At 36.1% G+C, this 18,420-nt stretch overlaps 1 protein-coding gene across 8 annotated transcripts in view; it reads right to left on the bottom strand.

Moving 5' to 3' along the window:
• Window positions 1-18,420, bottom strand: part of akap6 (A kinase (PRKA) anchor protein 6) — a 279,219-nt gene that overhangs the window by 97,290 nt on the left and 163,509 nt on the right. For all 8 annotated transcript variants that reach the window (XM_001919913.8, XM_021467296.2, XM_021467295.2 and 5 more), the window contains one exon: window positions 12,560-12,680. In XM_001919913.8, the coding sequence (XP_001919948.3) occupies window positions 12,560-12,680 (121 nt within the window). The remainder of the gene's footprint in view (window positions 1-12,559; window positions 12,681-18,420) is intronic.

The following is an 18,420-nucleotide window of genomic DNA, read 5'->3' as shown; positions in this document are numbered from 1 at the left end:
CCAAAGACATGCGCTATAGGGGAATTGAAATAAAACTAAATTGACTGCAGTATATGAGTGAATGGGTGTGTATGGGTGTTTCCCAGTGTTGAGTTGCAGCTGGAAGGGCATCTGCTGTGTAAAAACAAATGCTGGATAAGTTGGCGGTTCATTCCACTGTGGCCATCCCTAACTAAGCTGAAGGAAATGACTGAATGAAAGAATAAATGATAATGTTTTAATATTTGATTTAGTGTTTGTTGTTGTTGTTGTTGTTGTTGTTTTCACTTTTTTCCACTATCACTTTTAAGTGTAGTTTATTTATAAACTAATTTTAAGAGGATCATGTGCTTATGACTGCTTGCAGCTGGTCCCGCATTATTAAATTGATGATTCACCAATCAGACGATTCCTAAGCCACTATAAATACCCTAAGTTCCATAACAGCCATCTTCATTTTGAAGAATCCCCCCTTCCACCCCTACTCCTCCTCCTTTCCTAGATGGGTGGCACGGTGGCCCAGTGGTTAGCGCTGTTGCCTCACAACAAGAACGTCATTGGTTCTGGTCCTTACCAAGCCAGCCGACGATTCTGTGCGGAGTTTACACAATCTCCCCGCGCACATGTGGTTTTCCCCTGGGTTTCCCGGTTTCCTCCCACCATCCAAAAACAAGCAACTTAAGTTAATTGACTAATCCAAATCGACACCATAGACATGCTCCTAGTAAGTAGTTATCTCTTATGAACAATCACTATCTGTTGATTAGCTACTATAGCAGGGGAGTTCTCGAGATCTACCTAAGCTCAAACTCCCCTCTTACCTTGCAAACAGGAGGGAGCCCCGGATAGGATCTTATGAGCTCAGGGCTCTCTCCTGGGGCAGCATGCCAAACAAGCTTTATAATCAATCAACAGCTAAGTGTGAACACTTAAATGAATATAATGAATCTTTGCTAAATTTCTTTCAAAAGTAAAATAAAATCTTAATGACACACAAGCGTTTGAATGGTTTCCACACACACATACATTGCAAAAGTGATTTCAAACAATATCTAGTTGCATTAAAGTACTTTTAGGGCTTAAAATAATTTTAATATGACAGATTACAACCGATTTTTTTTTTTTGAAGCTTTAGGAAAAAAAAATTTAAGATATATATATAGAAATATATATATATTGAAATATTATATATAATATCATATATAGTTTACAAACATTGAAATGAACTACATGTGTGCGTTTCTCAGAGGAGTTTATAGTAATATAATATTTATATTTGAAAGTTTCATTTAATTCAGTGTTTTTCTACTTCCTCTTTTTATTATTTTTATTATTATTATTATATATAATAAGTGAGTAGCTCAATCGCCTTATAGCAAGAAGTTCGCTGGTTCTAAAAATAATCACTTTTTAACATTTATTTAAGTGTACACTGCAAATCCAACTATATCCATTTGTTTAGTAAATAAAGCAAGCCTCTCATATAATACATCTACTGAAAATCAAAAAATATATATTATTTTACAAATTGTATTGTACAAAAATCATTCATTCATTCATTCATTCATTCATTTTCTTTTCCCCTTTTTTAATCCGGAGTCGCCGCAGCGGAATGAACCACCAACTTATCCAGCGCATGTTTTACGCAGTGGATGCCCCTCCAGCTGCAACCCATCTCTGGGAAACATCCATACACTCTCATTCACACTCAAACACTACGGCCAATTTAGCCTACTCAATTCACCTGTACCGCATGTCTTTGAACTGTGGGGGATACCGGAGCACCCGGAGGAAACATGCATGGAGAACATGCAAACTCCACACAGAAACGCAAACTGACCCAGCCGAGTGACCAAGCGACCTTTACACATTCCTTCATTCATTCGTTTTCCTTTGGCTTGGTCATTTTATTCATCATGGGTCGCTACAGTGGAATGAACCACCAACTATTTCAGTATATGTTTTACACAGCGGATTTAAAAAAAATTACACAAGTAAATATAATTGATGGGCTCAAAAAACTGCAGATTTCACTACGGGCTGCGTAAATATTTTTAAAGAAGGAAGAAAAAACTGACAAGCATATCAAATTACTAAATAATAAACTCAAATAAAAAAAAGTATTATATTCAAGTTCATTTATGTTTTAATTAATAACCCAGGTTAAGAAGCATTGTTGTGAGAGAGAGAGAAAGAGAGAGAGAGAGAGAGAGAGAGAGAGAGAGTGTGTGTGGGGGGGGGGGATTAAATAGAGAAAGACAAAGGAGAAAGATGAAAATGAGAAAAACAAACACACACACACACACACAGAAGAATGCCCTGTGATGTTGTGATTCCCATTAAATACCACCTGCTCTGGCTCTATAAAGCAAGAATGTCACACACACACACACACACACACACACACACACACACACACGGCTGCTTCACTGCCTTCATACTCCTGACACACAGCAACACGTCGACAAGCATCCCTGCACTTTATCACAAAGAAACAACATAAATCAAGGGAAATTCCTAACCTTGCCAACAACAGAAACCCACCTGCACTGGAACGAATCTCACAAAACCAATCAGGAACATGTTTGCCTCACAAGGGGATTAATAAAATAAAGGAATCAAGTTTTACAGTACATCACTTAATTGTCTTGATTATACGGTCAGACTGAAAAACAGGGGCTTCTTCATGCAAAACAGATATACAGTATTTAAATACACATAAAAAGTATACCACTGATGTAAAATATAGCTTATTTGTTATTTGTATATGGTCCTTAAGATGCACCTATTTAGAAAAAATAATAATATTGAATAATGTATACTGTAAACATAAACGTTTGTATATTTATGTTGCAAATAATATTGTAAATATTGCTAATAAATGTTTAATTATTATTCAGATATAGCAATAATTATTCACATTCATTTTCCTTCGGCTTAGCCCCTTATATATCAGGGATTTCCACAGCAGAATAAACCGCCAACTATTCCGGCATATGTTTTAAACAGCAGATACCCCTCCAGCTGCAACCCAGTACTGGGAAACACCAGTACACCATCACATTCACACACATACACTACGGACAATATGTTTATCCAATTCACTTATAGCACTTGTCTTTAAACTGTGGGGGAAACTGAAGCACCCGAAGGAAACTCAAGGAGAACATGCAAACAACAGATATTCATAAACTATAATTATTAGGTATACTCTACTTAAAAAATATACTTATTAATATCTCAAATATTATTAAATATATCTCTATAATCTCAAATAAAAATACTTTTTGACTGTATACTATATACTGTTCTCCGTCGTTTGACCTCAGATTATGTGCCGCCATTTCCTGTTGCAGGCTTGGGATTGGCCAAAATGGCTTTACGCTTAAAGTTATATAGCCACCTGTTGGTTTGCCATACACTTGACAGTGTATCATGAAACGTATTTATTTATTTATTTATTTATTTACTTACTTATTTTTAATTGATTGTTTGTTTGTTTGTTTGTTTGTTTGTTTATATTTAATCTTTTATGTATTTGTTTGTTTTTATTTGTTTTGTTATGCATTTATTTGTTTGTTTGTGTATTTTTTATTTATGTATTTGTTTGTTTTTTATTTGTATTTATTTATTCATTTATTTATTTTTTTATTTATGTGTTTGTATTTATTTGTTTTGTATTTATGTATTTATTTATATTATATATGCTTGTTTTTTTATTTAGCTTTTTTGCACTTTTATATGGGCAGCAATGTTTATTTAAATAAATTAGTGGAAAAGCTTATAAAAATGTACAAATATCAATATTGAATAGAAATCATCTTCTGTTACACAGTTAGACACGTTAGCACACCCACATGCAGGTGATGATGAGGAAGTTACATAATGAGCCAAAGCTCATCACAATCAACTTTTCCCACAAGCAGAAAAGAGTATTAGCATGTAGAAGGTGCTTAGTGTCATTCACACAGCTACTAAACACCAGTATGGTAACACGCATAAAATTAAAGTCATGAAATAAACATTGTTTATCAACATTAGATGTAACGTAAATCTCTAATGTACATAACTGATGGGGAAACAACTTAAAATATCCATATTAATGTCAACAAAATGCATAAAAAGTTATGTGCCATGCAGGGAATTCTAGGAAAGTCAATTCACGGTCATTCGCTGTGTATATTAAGGAAACATACCATTAAGCAGGTTACGCATTTGCACAGTAGCATTTTTACAGATTTTTACCGTTAAAATCACGGCCATTTTTTACAGTGCATACTGTGAAGTTAACATCAACTCAGCATTTTTTGAGTCCAGTACATTCTTGATATGCAATTTAGATTGAGATTCACACCACTTTCCCTCATAATATGTAAAGTCTCATTCATGAAGCACAAAATCCACACAAAACACCACACAATCCATCAAATCAGACACGATCAAGTGACGAGTTGAGAATGCAAACAGCAAATGAATTTGTACTTTACACTTTATTCTGACAGATCGTGCAGCTTTGAACAAACAGGTCATGTGTGAGGAAAAAAAAAACCTTTTAAAGCTGCGTCTGGGAAAAGAGAGATGATCAAATCTTTTGATTTCACATGCATAAAGACAGACAACAATGCCTCATAAAACCTGAACACTCAAAGGTACGGTCTGAACGAACAAACCGGCAACACATCTGCAGGGCAGCAGCGCAGTGGAAAAAAAACGTGGACGCTTTGGCTGAGCTAGCTTTGATCAGCAAGCGCATTAGAGCGTGTTAGATTAGACTAAGATCTATTCAGCATGTCAGCGAGCGCTAAAGGTGCAGAGAACGAACTGTACACACACACACACACACACACACACACACACACACACATACACACACTGATGCTTCCAGCGCACGAGCGGTTAACAAGCAAACGTCTGACTGATGCCTGACAAGAAGAAAACAAAAGATGAGAAGCTACAGGTTAATTGGATGAAAGTGCTAAAAACACATCAGCTGCTGCTTTATGAAAGGATCAGACAACAGAAGCTGCTAACTAGTTTGGGGAAACTGTATAGTTTACTGCAATCTCTCTGAGAGCTTGTCTAAGGTTATGTATTGGTTACAATATACTGAACAAGATTATTATATATCATAGTGCTGGGTGATAAAATCGGTATCCATATTTATTGACCATTGTCAATATCGCTAAAAAAAGGTTCGGTATGAAGGTTTGGTATGAAGGTTCGGTATGAAGGCTATAAGCTAATAGGTGTAAGTTTGTCATTTCCAATGAAGGCGCCCGACTTGCACGACGCACATATGGGAGTGCCGCGCACATGTTGTGCAAGCTGCGCACTCGTTAAAAGCACACATTTTCAACTGCATCTAGTTGAAAACATCTAAACTTTTCGAATGCCGCGAGCACACCACGGTTCATTTAGGTAGAACAAATTAACCTGCTTCACACTTTGTGTGGAATATACACATTTCAGTTATAACAGCAGACTAATTACCTCAGACAAACACAGCGCACCCAGACACTGCAGTGCTTTTTACTTTTCTCCATAAACCTGCATCAGAGCTGCAGCAATGGTTTGTTCATTAGTCATCCACTTTTCGTTAAAGATTTAAAGGTTATTTAGTTTATTTACTTTGCAGATTCTCTTGTTTGTTATTGTGGCCAGTGGCCACCCTGAAGAGATGCTCATTTAACTTGCTACTTTTCTTCTATAATAAATCTTTTCAATTATACTCAACTGTGTGTCCATGTTTGGTTGTCGAACAAATGGGATCTTTTGCATATCTTTTTTGTTTGTTTTTTTGTTTGTTTCCCTTGGCTGATCTACCACCCACATCCTTTTTCATTAATTATACCCATATTGTTTTCCCCTAGACTTGGGATGTAATACTAATGTTTATGTTTGTAATGTTTATGTTATTTGCTAATTAATAACCTTCTTCTGTGTCTCTTTTTTCGGAGGTTGCTGTTCACGGAAGGTAGCATTTTCGGTTGCAGACGCATGCTTTGAGAGCCTTACTGACTGAATGAATCACATCAAGACAGCCTGAGGTGCTGAAATCTCAACCCAGGATCATTCTTAAAACGTAGCCCCGTAGACGTTTCTGGAGACCGGGAAATACATCCTGGGAGGTACGTATTTGTGCAGTTTTTGTTGAATCCGTTGGTGCCGCGCTGTTCTCGCGTAAAGCTGCCGGAGGCTGATGTCAAGCGACCGTCTGTCCGACTAACTGACTGAATGACTGTCTGATTGACTGGGCGGCTGGCCAATCGTCCGACCCACTCTCCTCCTCCTCTTCCTCCCTTCCTAAACACAAAAGCCGTCCAGAAAAATAAGCCCTCGTCTGATTTTGACTGCGTTTTCGTATTTCACCACATTCTCGCCCTGTTATGAACTTGTTTGCTTTATTTTTTGGATTCTGTTTTTTTCCTGATTTCTGGAACCGCTGGACGCTGGACCCTGGACCCGAACCCAGTCGTCGAGAGGCTACATTTTCAGAATGAGCTTGGGTTGTGAAATCTGATTTTCTAAACTGGCATTGAGCAGGTTAAATGACGAAAACAAAGACATCCGTTCCGGCACGTAACACCCATTTTCATAGCCTGAATATTTGACTTCAGCATTGTTTTTCAGACAAACAAATATGTTCACTTGGCATGTTTCTCAAATACCTGCAATAATATTACAGTATTTTTTGCTTTAGAAAAGTCAAAAATGAACATACAGCACCTTTAATACCTTCATATTGTCTCAACACAAATCGAATGTGTGGAACCCAACATTTTTACAGTGTAAAAATAGATCTTAAGAAACAATAGGTCTTTAAAGAACATATTTAGATTTTTGGGGGAACAACTTAATTCTTTTATGTTCAATTTACTTAAGTTTGTTTAGTTATCTTAATTGATTTGTGTTGGGACAACACAAATGAATTGTGTGGAACCCTGCATTTTTACAGTGTCTACAGTACATACATATGGGAATATATATATATGAGAGCATACTTGAGCAAGAGCAGATCTTTGCTCAGGTGTCTCTTACTGTAAGATATGACTAATAGCAGGGTCAGTGCACCGATGAGCACCGAGATTAGTTGTGACCTTGAACATGACCTCCGCAGGTCTGGAGGAGGAGGACGAGGGCCCGCCGGCACACTGTTACTCCTCTCATCATTAGGGGCTGTTTCCAGTCCGAGGCAGGGGGGAGGTGGTTATTAATTTCATTTCTTTATGATTCACAATCTGCTCTTTTGAAATATGCCATATGCTCGGAGCCATCGGAGGAAGGCAAGTGTCGGAATCAGTCCGGTAAAGAAAGCCTAAATGAGGCTGATTTACGGCCTCTGCCTCCCGGCGAGTCTGGCTTGCTGCCTCCCCCTCTTTTGTCTCCCCTGTCTCCCATAAACTGCCACAAACAGCACAGTGTCCCGGGCCAGTTCATATACACATGCACCTCTCTTTCGATCTACCCAATGTGCAGTAGATGCCTGAAAGCCAGTGTGCGATTTATACATTGACTATCTAGTGGTTGTTGTTGTTTAATCAGTACTTTGTGTAATGCATGCGCATGCCTCAGTTACCCAAATTTCTATATTTAATTAAATTACATCTCATTTATTAAGCTATCTTATTTACAGTTGAAGTCACAATTATTAGCCTTCCTGAATTATTAGCCCCCCTGTATATTAACACGTTTAAACATAATAGTTTTAATAGCTAGTTTTTAATAACTGATTTATTTTATCTTTGCCATGATGACAGTAAATAATATTTTACTAGATATTTTAAAGATACTAGTTTTAAGTGCAATTTAAAGGCTTAAGGGTAATTAGGCAAGTCATTGTATAGCGATGGTTTGTTCTGCAGACAATCAAGAAAATGCTTAAGGGGGCTAAAAATATTGACCTTAAAATAGTTTTAAAAAAAAATTAAAAACTGCTTTTATCCTTGCTGAAATAAAACAAATGACTTTCTCCAGAAGAAACAAATATTAGAGGAATTATTACCGTAGAAAATTCCTTGCTCTGTTAAACATCATTTGGAAAATATTTGAAAAAGAACATAAAAATGAGAAGGACTAATAATTTTGACTTTTGTGTTTTGACTTGTGTTTTTAGGCAAAATTATTATATTCTGACCTACAGTAGAGTAACATAAAAGAGAGATTTCAGCCAAACAGTAACAGTAACTTATATAATCATGAAAGACTGTGCCTAGCTATTTTGTTTATTTCCTTGTGATAGCATAGGGGTCAATTAAAATACTGTAGAGTTGAATTTTACTTTACTTAGGTTATATGTAGATGGAAACACCTAATTTACAGGACACATGTCCTCTAAACAATTGCAGTGTCTATTGGTAGGCTAGATCTGTCAGTTTCAGACCGCCGACTAAATATTTTCTCGCAACTCAGCTGGAAGCAAACATGTATTGACAATGGTATGACCCATTATAGGGGGCTGAATTTATATATATATTTGAAATAAAATATATCTCTACATATAATTATATAACTTTATAATAATAACAATAATAATAATAATTATAATAAAATAATAATAATAATAATAATAATAATAATTATTATTATTATTATTATTATTATTATTATTATTACTATTATTATTATTAGTATTATTATTATTAGTATTATTATTATTATTTAAGATACAGATCAGCCTAAACTATAACAAAAACATAATTTTTGACTTGTAAATGTTATTATTATTTATTATTAATAATAATAATAATAATAATAATAATATTATTATTATTATTATTATTATTATTATTGTTATTATTAGTGTAAACTATGAACCTCCCCATAAACCTTGTTTTGACTTCTTTCAGGGAGGATTAAATGCTATTTAGGGGGGGTCAAGCCCCACCCCAAACTCCCCTGTAATTGGCACCCTGCTGATAACACGTGACAGGATAACCCCTGCAAAAAAAGCTGATAACCAACATGTAGGCCCAGTACATATTTATTAGGATGGCTGTGTGTGCAATCAATACAGAGGAGCAAAATCAGTTTGTTTTAATCACGAACAAACATATTGACCTAACACAATACAGGCCACTTTATCTGGAACTAATAAAAATTCATGGACTGTAAACAGGGAGAGGTACTATCTCCGCTCTGCACTCTTTCTCTTTCCCTCGTTCTCTGAAATGAACTTTCTTTTACTGAAATGTGTTAAAATGACAAAGCGAGTCTGGCTGGAGAACGTGTGACGGGATGGCTGAGATTGAAATGGAAGACAATCTAATCGCCGACTCGCAGTATTGTAATATTCGGCCGCGGTTTCGCTAAATTGGTTTAAGAGAATCAAAAGTCAAGGCTCATTTGAAATATTACTGATAAATCTATAATTTAACATTTTTTGCGTTATATGCTCAGAGTTCCAGATAAGAAAGCGGAGCAAAAAAATTAAAACTATACATGATTTAGGAGACAATTTCTTATTCAAAGTGACTAACAGTGAGGTAGACAGTCTCCCTGAAGCAAATTGTGCATTTTATTTTTTTTTAGATGAAGTAATCTGTCCACAAAGAGCAAGAACATTTGCAGCCAATCAGAACATTTTTAGATTTAATATGGAGAACAGGATATTTGGAGCAATGAAATCTGAAACCATGCCACTGAAAAAAAGCATTAATAGCTTCATGCCTAAGAGTCAAATCAACATATTAGACTGTTTTCTGAATGATCAGGTGACACTGAAGAGTTAAAGGGGTCATGAAGTATATTAGTTTTTAATTTTGTACTGTTTTCTGAGGTCCACTTATAATGTTATAAAGATCTTTACATCAAAAATACATCACAATAAGGTCTAATTTCAATGCTGTTTTTGACCTCATCAGAATGCTCTGTTGAAATGGCCAATTGTAGACTTAGAAGTAAACGTCCACTGCTCTGATTGGCTGACAGTTTTGCATAATAACAGGGCTAAACAGGTGGTAAAGTAGAAATGGGCATCAACCTTCTATGTATGTGTTTGTTTCTTTGTTTGTTTGTTTACACTTCATTGTCCCCAATGGGGAAATTTGTCTTGCCCACATTTGCATACACTGAACATCACAGACTTAAAAAACATAAATCAACACAAACATTCAATCATCAGCAATTACATATTTAAAAGTCTTACCGATGTAGGTAAAAAAGATTTCTTAAAACGATTATATCTGCACACAGAGAGCCTGTAAGGTGGAGCTTATTCAGTCCAGGACATTATAGAGTAGAATATTCCAGAACCTGTTTTGTCAGACGCCTTTCAATTTAAGCTGATTTTAAAGTAACCATTAAGGGTGGAGTTCTGAAACTTACAGGAAGTTTTTATAATACTCTGAGCTCTTAATGTCAGAAGATCAATGAGATATTGGGTCTTTAGTTCATGACCCCTTTAGGTAATAAGGATAAAAATTCAGCTTTTACCACGATTAATTCCTTCATTTATTTTCTTTTTGGCTTAGTCCCTTTATTAATCAGAGGTCGCCACAGTGGAATGAACCGTCAACTTATCCAGCATATGTTTCACACAGCGGGTGCCCTTTCAGCATTCACACACAAACACTACAGACAATTTAGCCTTCCTAATTCTCCTCTACCACATCTTGGACTGTGGGGGAAACCAGAGCACCCGGAGGAAACCCACACCAACACGGGGAGACAAACAAACTCCACAGAGAAATGCCAACTGACCCAGCCAAGACTCGAACCAGTGACCTCCTTTCTGTGAGGCAACCGTGCTTCCCACTGCGTCACCGTAGCACCCACATGATCAATTACATTTTTAATTATTTTTACAAAAACGTCTGAAATATTTTTTACACAACTGTTTTAATGGGTAAATAAATAATCAAATAAATGCAAATGTATGCAATATTTTCCTGCACTACATATCATTTTTAGAGCTACATATGCTGTGACACATTGCACCATACTGTAAATACCACTTTTCAGCTTTGACTGAACAACAAAAACACACAAAAAAGACTTTTCTTAATTGTATGGTTTTCAAACTATGTTTATGATATTTGAATGTAACATATGCCACTTTTAGAGCATGACAGTACAAGTTTTCAGTGTAAAGTAGCATAGTATAGCGGCAATACAATATAGTGGTGCATTCATTCCATCAACACAGACGCACAAACAAGCATATTAGCGCCTGAGCTTTGCTTAGACTTGCGCCTCAGCAGGAGGCCCACAGTTTCAGTAAAAATGACAGCCCAAGGTTCCAGTAAAAGTTATTCAGCTTAAAGTGAAATTTAAAGCCTCAACTATTAGGATTAAAATTAGGATTACTAGACATATAAGGTTAATTAGGCAAGTTTTAATTGTAGAAAAAAAATATCTTAAAAGGGCTAATGGACCCTTTTCACATTTCCGGGTTTCTCAGTAGTGGAAGGCGTCAAAGTTGGATAAACTTACAGTACAGTGAATCGGAGAGTACAACATTTTTTAATAGCCCTATTTACTGATGTAATAAAAGAAAAACTCCACGATGGTGTTATCAAGACTTCAGAAAAAGGAAAAAATAGTGTGAAACTAATGAGGGCAGCCAGAGGGGAAAAAAAAAATGTCAAATTTACTCTCAGCCCCTGCATTAGAAACGCCTCACATAAGCGGTAATTCGTTATTTGTAATTTGATGCAAAGATGGTATACTACATACAAAAATGCATATAAATGTTCATATGTTAAAAAAAAAATCTAAATATTAAAAACTTTCAAGAATTTAAGATTAAGATAACCGCTAAACGCATCATAACAGGCTTGTGAAAAGGGTCCATAATATTACCTTTACAATAATAATAATATTTTATAATATTATAATAAACTGCTTTTACTTTCTCTAAAAGAAAATTTAATACTATATACCGTGAAAATGTCCTTGCTTTGTTAAACAGCATCTGAGAAATATTAAAAAATAAATAAATATATAATTTTGCCTTCAACTGCCTTAATTAAATAAAATAAACCATCCCTTTCATTTTATACCCTATCTAGATCAACTTTGTAATTTTCACATATCCCAGACAAAAAAACAAACAAACAAACAAACACATACCAGCACTGACATAGTCAATGAGTCAACTGTACATAGCAGCTTTCAAGAACAAATGAAATCAAAACTTGATTTTGTTAGCTCGCATTGTTTGTGACGTGCATGTCATTAAACAAAAACTAAATGTTTGTCCTTGTAATCATGAAATGAAATCTGAAAATGCACTTCCTGTTTATTTCCAGTTAAATCCTCAGATTACGTCTGTCTGAGGTTTTGGGCGTGGCCAACATAATTAACCACGCCCCTTTAACTCTCAGTTTTGACAACAAACAAAAATAGTGAAGAGTATGAGTCTGTTAGGTTGTAATAACTCTCCCCAAACCCTTTTCCCAATCTTTCTAAATTAAATACCTACTTTACTACATCCAATCAGCTTGGAGTATAAAAAACAAGCCACACCCACTGTTTTCTCATTTATTATTCCGTTCATCTAGGAACTGCATCTCAATATGAACCCGCCCTCCCAAAAAAACAGTCGCTGCTTCCGGTTCACGCAGACTTTAAACACACTTACCTTATAGAGGTGATGCTGCTGCTCCTCTGACATCATCAGATCGTGGCTGTCCGTCACGATGGATTCCATGTCCATCAGCCAATCCCAGAGCTCCTGGTACTCGGCCTCAAACTCTGATAGGCTGAGAGAAAAGAGAGAAAGGTTTTCAGGTGAGGTCTGCGGAGACGCTGTACGGACATATTTTACTGGGTGAATATTTGACAAGCGGAGGTAATTACACTGGCCCGTTAGCGGCTGGTGCAGCGAGGCGCAGTGCGTTGTGGGCATGTGAAGTGTGAAAAGAGTCGGGGAGCACGAGGGATCTTTAACCTGCGCTCTGAGTGACGGATCGTGAGGCTCAGCGTCTTAATTAAACATGACTTCACCTCCCTCTTGCTCAAAGCTGCCGTCAGCTCCAGCACATTAAAGAATTTCCAACCGCACTCGGATGACTGTATGTGGAGTACGCATGGGACAATAATAACAGGTTTGGAAGAGTCAAGGTTTTATAACTGCTAATATTTTTTTTAAACCGTTCCTAAGATTACATTTTTTTTATATGTTTTTAATTATTATTTTATTATTTTTTTAGGGAAACAGTAACTCCAGCAGTAAAGGACCCTCCCCATCAAAAGCCACTGATCAGCCCACTATTCAGGAAAGTGCAGAGGCTTACTGCAGTGTTTCAACCACGATCCTGGAGGCCCACCAACACTGTATGTTTTGGATGTCTCCTTTGTCTGTCACACCCATTGCAGGTCTTTCATACTCTGCTAATGAGCTGATGATCTGAACCAGGTGTGTTTGGTTAAGCAGACAGTGAAAATCTGCAGGGCTAGTGGTCCTCCAGGAACAGGGTTGAGAAACACTGACTTACTGTATATCTAAAAAATCCAAAGATGCCTTTTCAACTTATAAAGAAATCAGTGTTTTTGAAACTAATGAAGACTAGAGGTCTGAACTGAAGCAGAGGTCAGTGATTCATTTGAATTATTTAGCCTGACATTACTGCTCCAAAATATTAAAATATGGTAACACTTTATTTTGATGGTCCAATTGAGTATTAGTAGACTGTCTGCTCAATATCTGTTGACACTGCTGCTAAACAGACATTTACCAGACTATAAGAAACTTAACAAATACATGTTAACTTACACTAACCCCAACCTAACAGTCTACTTATAATCTAATGAGAATTAGTTGGCATGTACAGAAGTTGCAATGTAAGTTAAAGTCACTAAACAGACCATCAAAATAAAGTGTGACCAAAAAGGTTTTATACAAAAAAATATATTGTTCAATGGGGAAAAGTTGTTGTTTTTTACTCAGACATTTTAAAAAGAAGATGTTTCACATCAGCATTCACAATACTTTAATACCATGATATTTTTATCCAAGTTAATCATATAGTCAAAATCTTAAACTGGCCCATGCCTTATGTGGACAGTATAGCGGGGCACTCATAAAGCCTAGTTCACACTACAGGATTTTAAACATCAGCAGATCGCTGTGCCGTTCACACTACGTGACCTGACTTTGTGTTAATCTCTGTGGTGTTCACACTACGCAACACTCCGTGAACGATCCACAAGAGGGGGGTCACACACTACATGATCTGACAACAACTCATTCCCCATCAGTTCATTCAAGCTACCAAACCACAGCCAATGAAATTTTGAGGGAGGAGTCGTCAGAAAAAGCTGAACACTATTGGCTGCTTGTGTGCGGATTACATCACTGACAGTGTTTCAAGCTTTGGAGAAAGCATTTAAAAACATCGTCAAATCAGCTGGTTTATCAGCGGATTAATCACTCATCTGCAGGCTCCAGTGGATAGATACACAGACAGTTTGTAATTTTTGTAATTTTATAACTCTTTGAAATAAAACTAATATATTTATAACACCCTGCCGTTTTCTAACTATCAGTGTATTTCTTTCTGACATTATTATTTTTTTATTACAAGACAGTAAAGAACTGAGCATTTCTGCCTTAAATTACCATATTGGTTAAAATGACTGCATGCATGTCTAATACTTTTCACTGTGGTTTTAAATATGTGTGCATTTTCTTGCCTAGCAACTTCCTGCTAACATAAACAAAACTTTCTGATGGCAAAAACATCAATTTTCTTTAGATATCTTTAAAAACAGCATATTATGTGCTGTGAAATAGCTCCTGTTTGAAAGTGAAAATGAAAGCCAAGACCTTTAAGTGTTTTAGTATCTTAACTACATATTTATAGGCTGTATTACAAAAAAAGGATTATATTTTTTGGGTAATGGTGTCATTAAATATGATGCCAGACATTCAAAGCTTAATTTTAATATCTCAATAATAGTTTTGAATGTAAATATGTTGTGACAATATGGCAATTTCTATAAGAACCGTCAGAATGAGCAGTATGGTAATTCTAATAGTTACACAATTCTAGTTCCACTGTTAATATAGCCTACTCTCGTGTCTGTGTTAACGCAGAATGAAGCGAGTGCACAGATGCCCATTCTGACCAATCACAGATGTTTCTGCTGAGCTCCTGAACACACAGGCACGCGGCTCATGCTGATATGCTCTCTCATTGGCTGCAGCTCGTCACTACATCTGACCACACATGGGGTTGAGTCGGCCGACTGCTCTGGAATATTTAGCATGCTGAATGTTGGATTTCCGTCTGCGAGGTGTCGGCGACGCGTCAGCGAGCCTCGTTGATGCGTTGTTCAGTAGTTCACACATAAAGAGCGGCGAGCGCCGTGCACCCGCAGATTTCTTCCCGATCACAGCCCGATCTGTCGGCGAGCTCGTTAACTTCCAAATCGGGCTCAAATCAGGCTTAAAATCCTTTAGTGTGAACTAGGCATAACAGAACATCAACACAGAGGCACAACGTATTAGCGCCTGAGCTTTGCTTAGATGTGCACCTCAGTAGAAGGCCCACACGTTTAGAAACATTAGTGGGAAAATTGTTTTGTTGAATTTGCACAGCTTTTGAGCGCTTTGACAGTTCTGAGCATTTAATTTAATCTCCTCTTGCTTTTACAAGCGGTCCTGTATAATGATCAAACGTGTTGCGAGAGGAAAGGATAACATATAATTTTTAGAGCTATCCCAGCAGGCACAGGACGTCAACATGACGTCAGATTGATGGTGTACCCCAATGAGGTGGAACAATGCATTTTGTTTGTAAATGAAAATCAGGTTGAAGTCAGAACCCAACATCAGGCGACGTCAATGTCCAACGTCAGACAGACATTGTATTTTGGTCACTTTCCAACACAACCTAAAAACAACAAAATATCAACGTCTAAAAATGTTACAGCTCGACATTGTGTGGACGTTACCACTATGACGTCTATCAGACGTTGGATTTTGGTTGCCATAGCTGATGAGTAAATGTCAGTATTTGACATCAATATCACATTGGTTTAAGATGTTGGCTTGATATTGGATTTTGGTCACTTTCCAACACAACCTAAAAATAAACAAATATCAACCTCATTTCACGTCGTTATTGGACGTCAAAATAACATTGTACTTAAACACTGGCTAACTAAATCTAACCAAATATTAAAGCCTTATGACATTGTGTGTCTGCTGGGATGTATGCTGTTTGACAAGTCCTTCCCAAGAACAATTCATTTATTGTAACATATAGTACAAACATACTCAAAAAAAAACTATACTTTTCTTAATTTTTATAGACTACATACTATGTTTTTGATATTTTAATGTTGCGTTTGCCACTTGTGGAGTATGACAGCCCAAGTTAAAAGTATTCAGCTTAAAAGTGCAATTTGAAGGCTAATTAGGATTACTACAGCAGATAAATTAGGTTAACTTGGCAAGTTATCGGACATCAGTGGTTTGTTCTGTATTAAACATGACTTCACCTCCCTTATGCTTAAAGCTGCCAGCATTAAATAATTAATTATTAAATAAAATAATTAAATATTAATTTTAATAATTACATAAGTAAATTAATTTTCAACTGCACTCGGATGACTGTATGTGGATAGTATAGCGGGGCACTCATAACAGAACATCAACACAGACGCACAAACAAACATATTAGCGCCTGAGCTTTGCTTAGATTTGCGCCTCAGCAGGAGGCCCACATGTTTAGAAAGGAAATTGTTTTGTTTGTGAACTTCTAATGTCATCAAGACCTTTACATCAAGAATACATCACAATTAAGAACAGCCTAAATGGGCTAGCAAAAAGCTTTAAATATTTTTTTTCCACAAATAATAAGTCAAAATTTTGTAGTACAAATAAATGCACATTTATGCAATAATACTTCATATAATTTTTAGAGCTACATATGCTGTTTGACATAAGTCCTTCCCAAGAACACAATCCATTTGTTGTACCATACTGCAAATACCACTTTTTAACTTTGACTAAACAACAAAAAACACACACAAAAAAAGATTTTTCTTAATTTTATGAATTTAAAACTGTTTATGACGTTGAGTTTGCCACTTTTGGTTTTGCTTTCCAGTGTAAAGTACAATTATATAGCGACAGTAGTATAGCAGCAGTATAGTATAGCGGCACACTCATAACAGAACATCACCACAGATGCTCAAACAAACATATTAGAGCCTGAGCTTTGCTTAGATTTGAACCTAAGCAGAAGGCCCACTTCTTTAGAAACATAGGGGTGAAAAATGTTTTGTTTGTGAACTAAAAAGGTCATCAAGATCTTTTTATCAAAAACACAATTGCATAATAACAGGGCTAAATTGGCAGTACAGTGTGAGCATCAATCTTCTGTGTAGGCGAAGCTTATCCAGTCTATGACATCATAGAGTAGAAGATTCCAGAAGCTGTGGCTTTGTCAGGCAGTCTTCAATATAAGCTGATTTTAAAGAGTTCTGAAACTTACAGAATATGGGTTCAGAACATTCTGTTTGAATGGCCAATTGTAGACTTAGAAGCAAAAATCCCCTTGCTTTGATTGGCTGTCAGTTTTGCATAATAACAGGGCTAAAAAAGCAGTAAAGTACACTGTAAAACTCAATAAACTCAACCATTTAAGTTCAAAAACTAATCCTAATGAGTACCTTGAACTTAATTTATTTGAGTAAAAGAAGCAATTTGAGCACAATAAAACCCAATAAATGAAGAGAACTCAAACCAACAGAGTACTGTTGAAGACCGATAAGTTAAGGCAACTCAAACCGTTTAAGTAAAACGATTGCTACGAACCATTTGTGTAAAAAAAAAAAAAAAAACGAATATGAGTACTGTGCACTCACTTCATTTAAGTTGAAATAATGAGGTATTTAATTAACTCATTAGCCTTAATACTGAGTTCAAAACTCTTTTCAAATGAGTAGAATTAACTTTCAGTCAATTTTGAGTTAACTACACTCATTTCATTTAATAATTTTGTATAATAATATTTTTTTTTGCACAAATATGTTTTACATTTACATTTACATTTAGTCATTTAGCAGACGCTTTTATCCACAGCGACTTACAAATGAGGACAAGGAAGCAATTTACACAACTAAGAGCAACAATGAATAAGTACTAAAGGCAAGTTTCAGGTCTGTAAAGTCTAAGAAGGCAAGGGAAGTGTTTTAATAGGTTACGTTGTTTTTGTTGATCAAATAAATGCAAATGTATGCAATATTTTCCTGGACATGTCACTTTTGGAGCTATGTATGCTGTGACACAAGTTCTTCACAAGAACACAATTGATTTATTGCACCATACTGTACACAATAAATACATGTTTCAGCTTTGACTGAACAACAAAAACGCACGCAAAAAGAGACTTTTCTTAATTTTATGGTCTTCAAACTATGTTTTTTTATATGTTAATGTTGAGTTTGCCTCTTTTGGAGCATGACAGCCCAAGTAGCATAGCGGCAATA

Source organism: Danio rerio, chromosome 17, assembly GCF_049306965.1.
Source record: "Danio rerio strain Tuebingen ecotype United States chromosome 17, GRCz12tu, whole genome shotgun sequence".
Lineage (NCBI taxonomy): Eukaryota > Metazoa > Chordata > Actinopteri > Cypriniformes > Danionidae > Danio > Danio rerio.
This window is presented reverse-complemented; position numbering and strand designations above follow the sequence as displayed.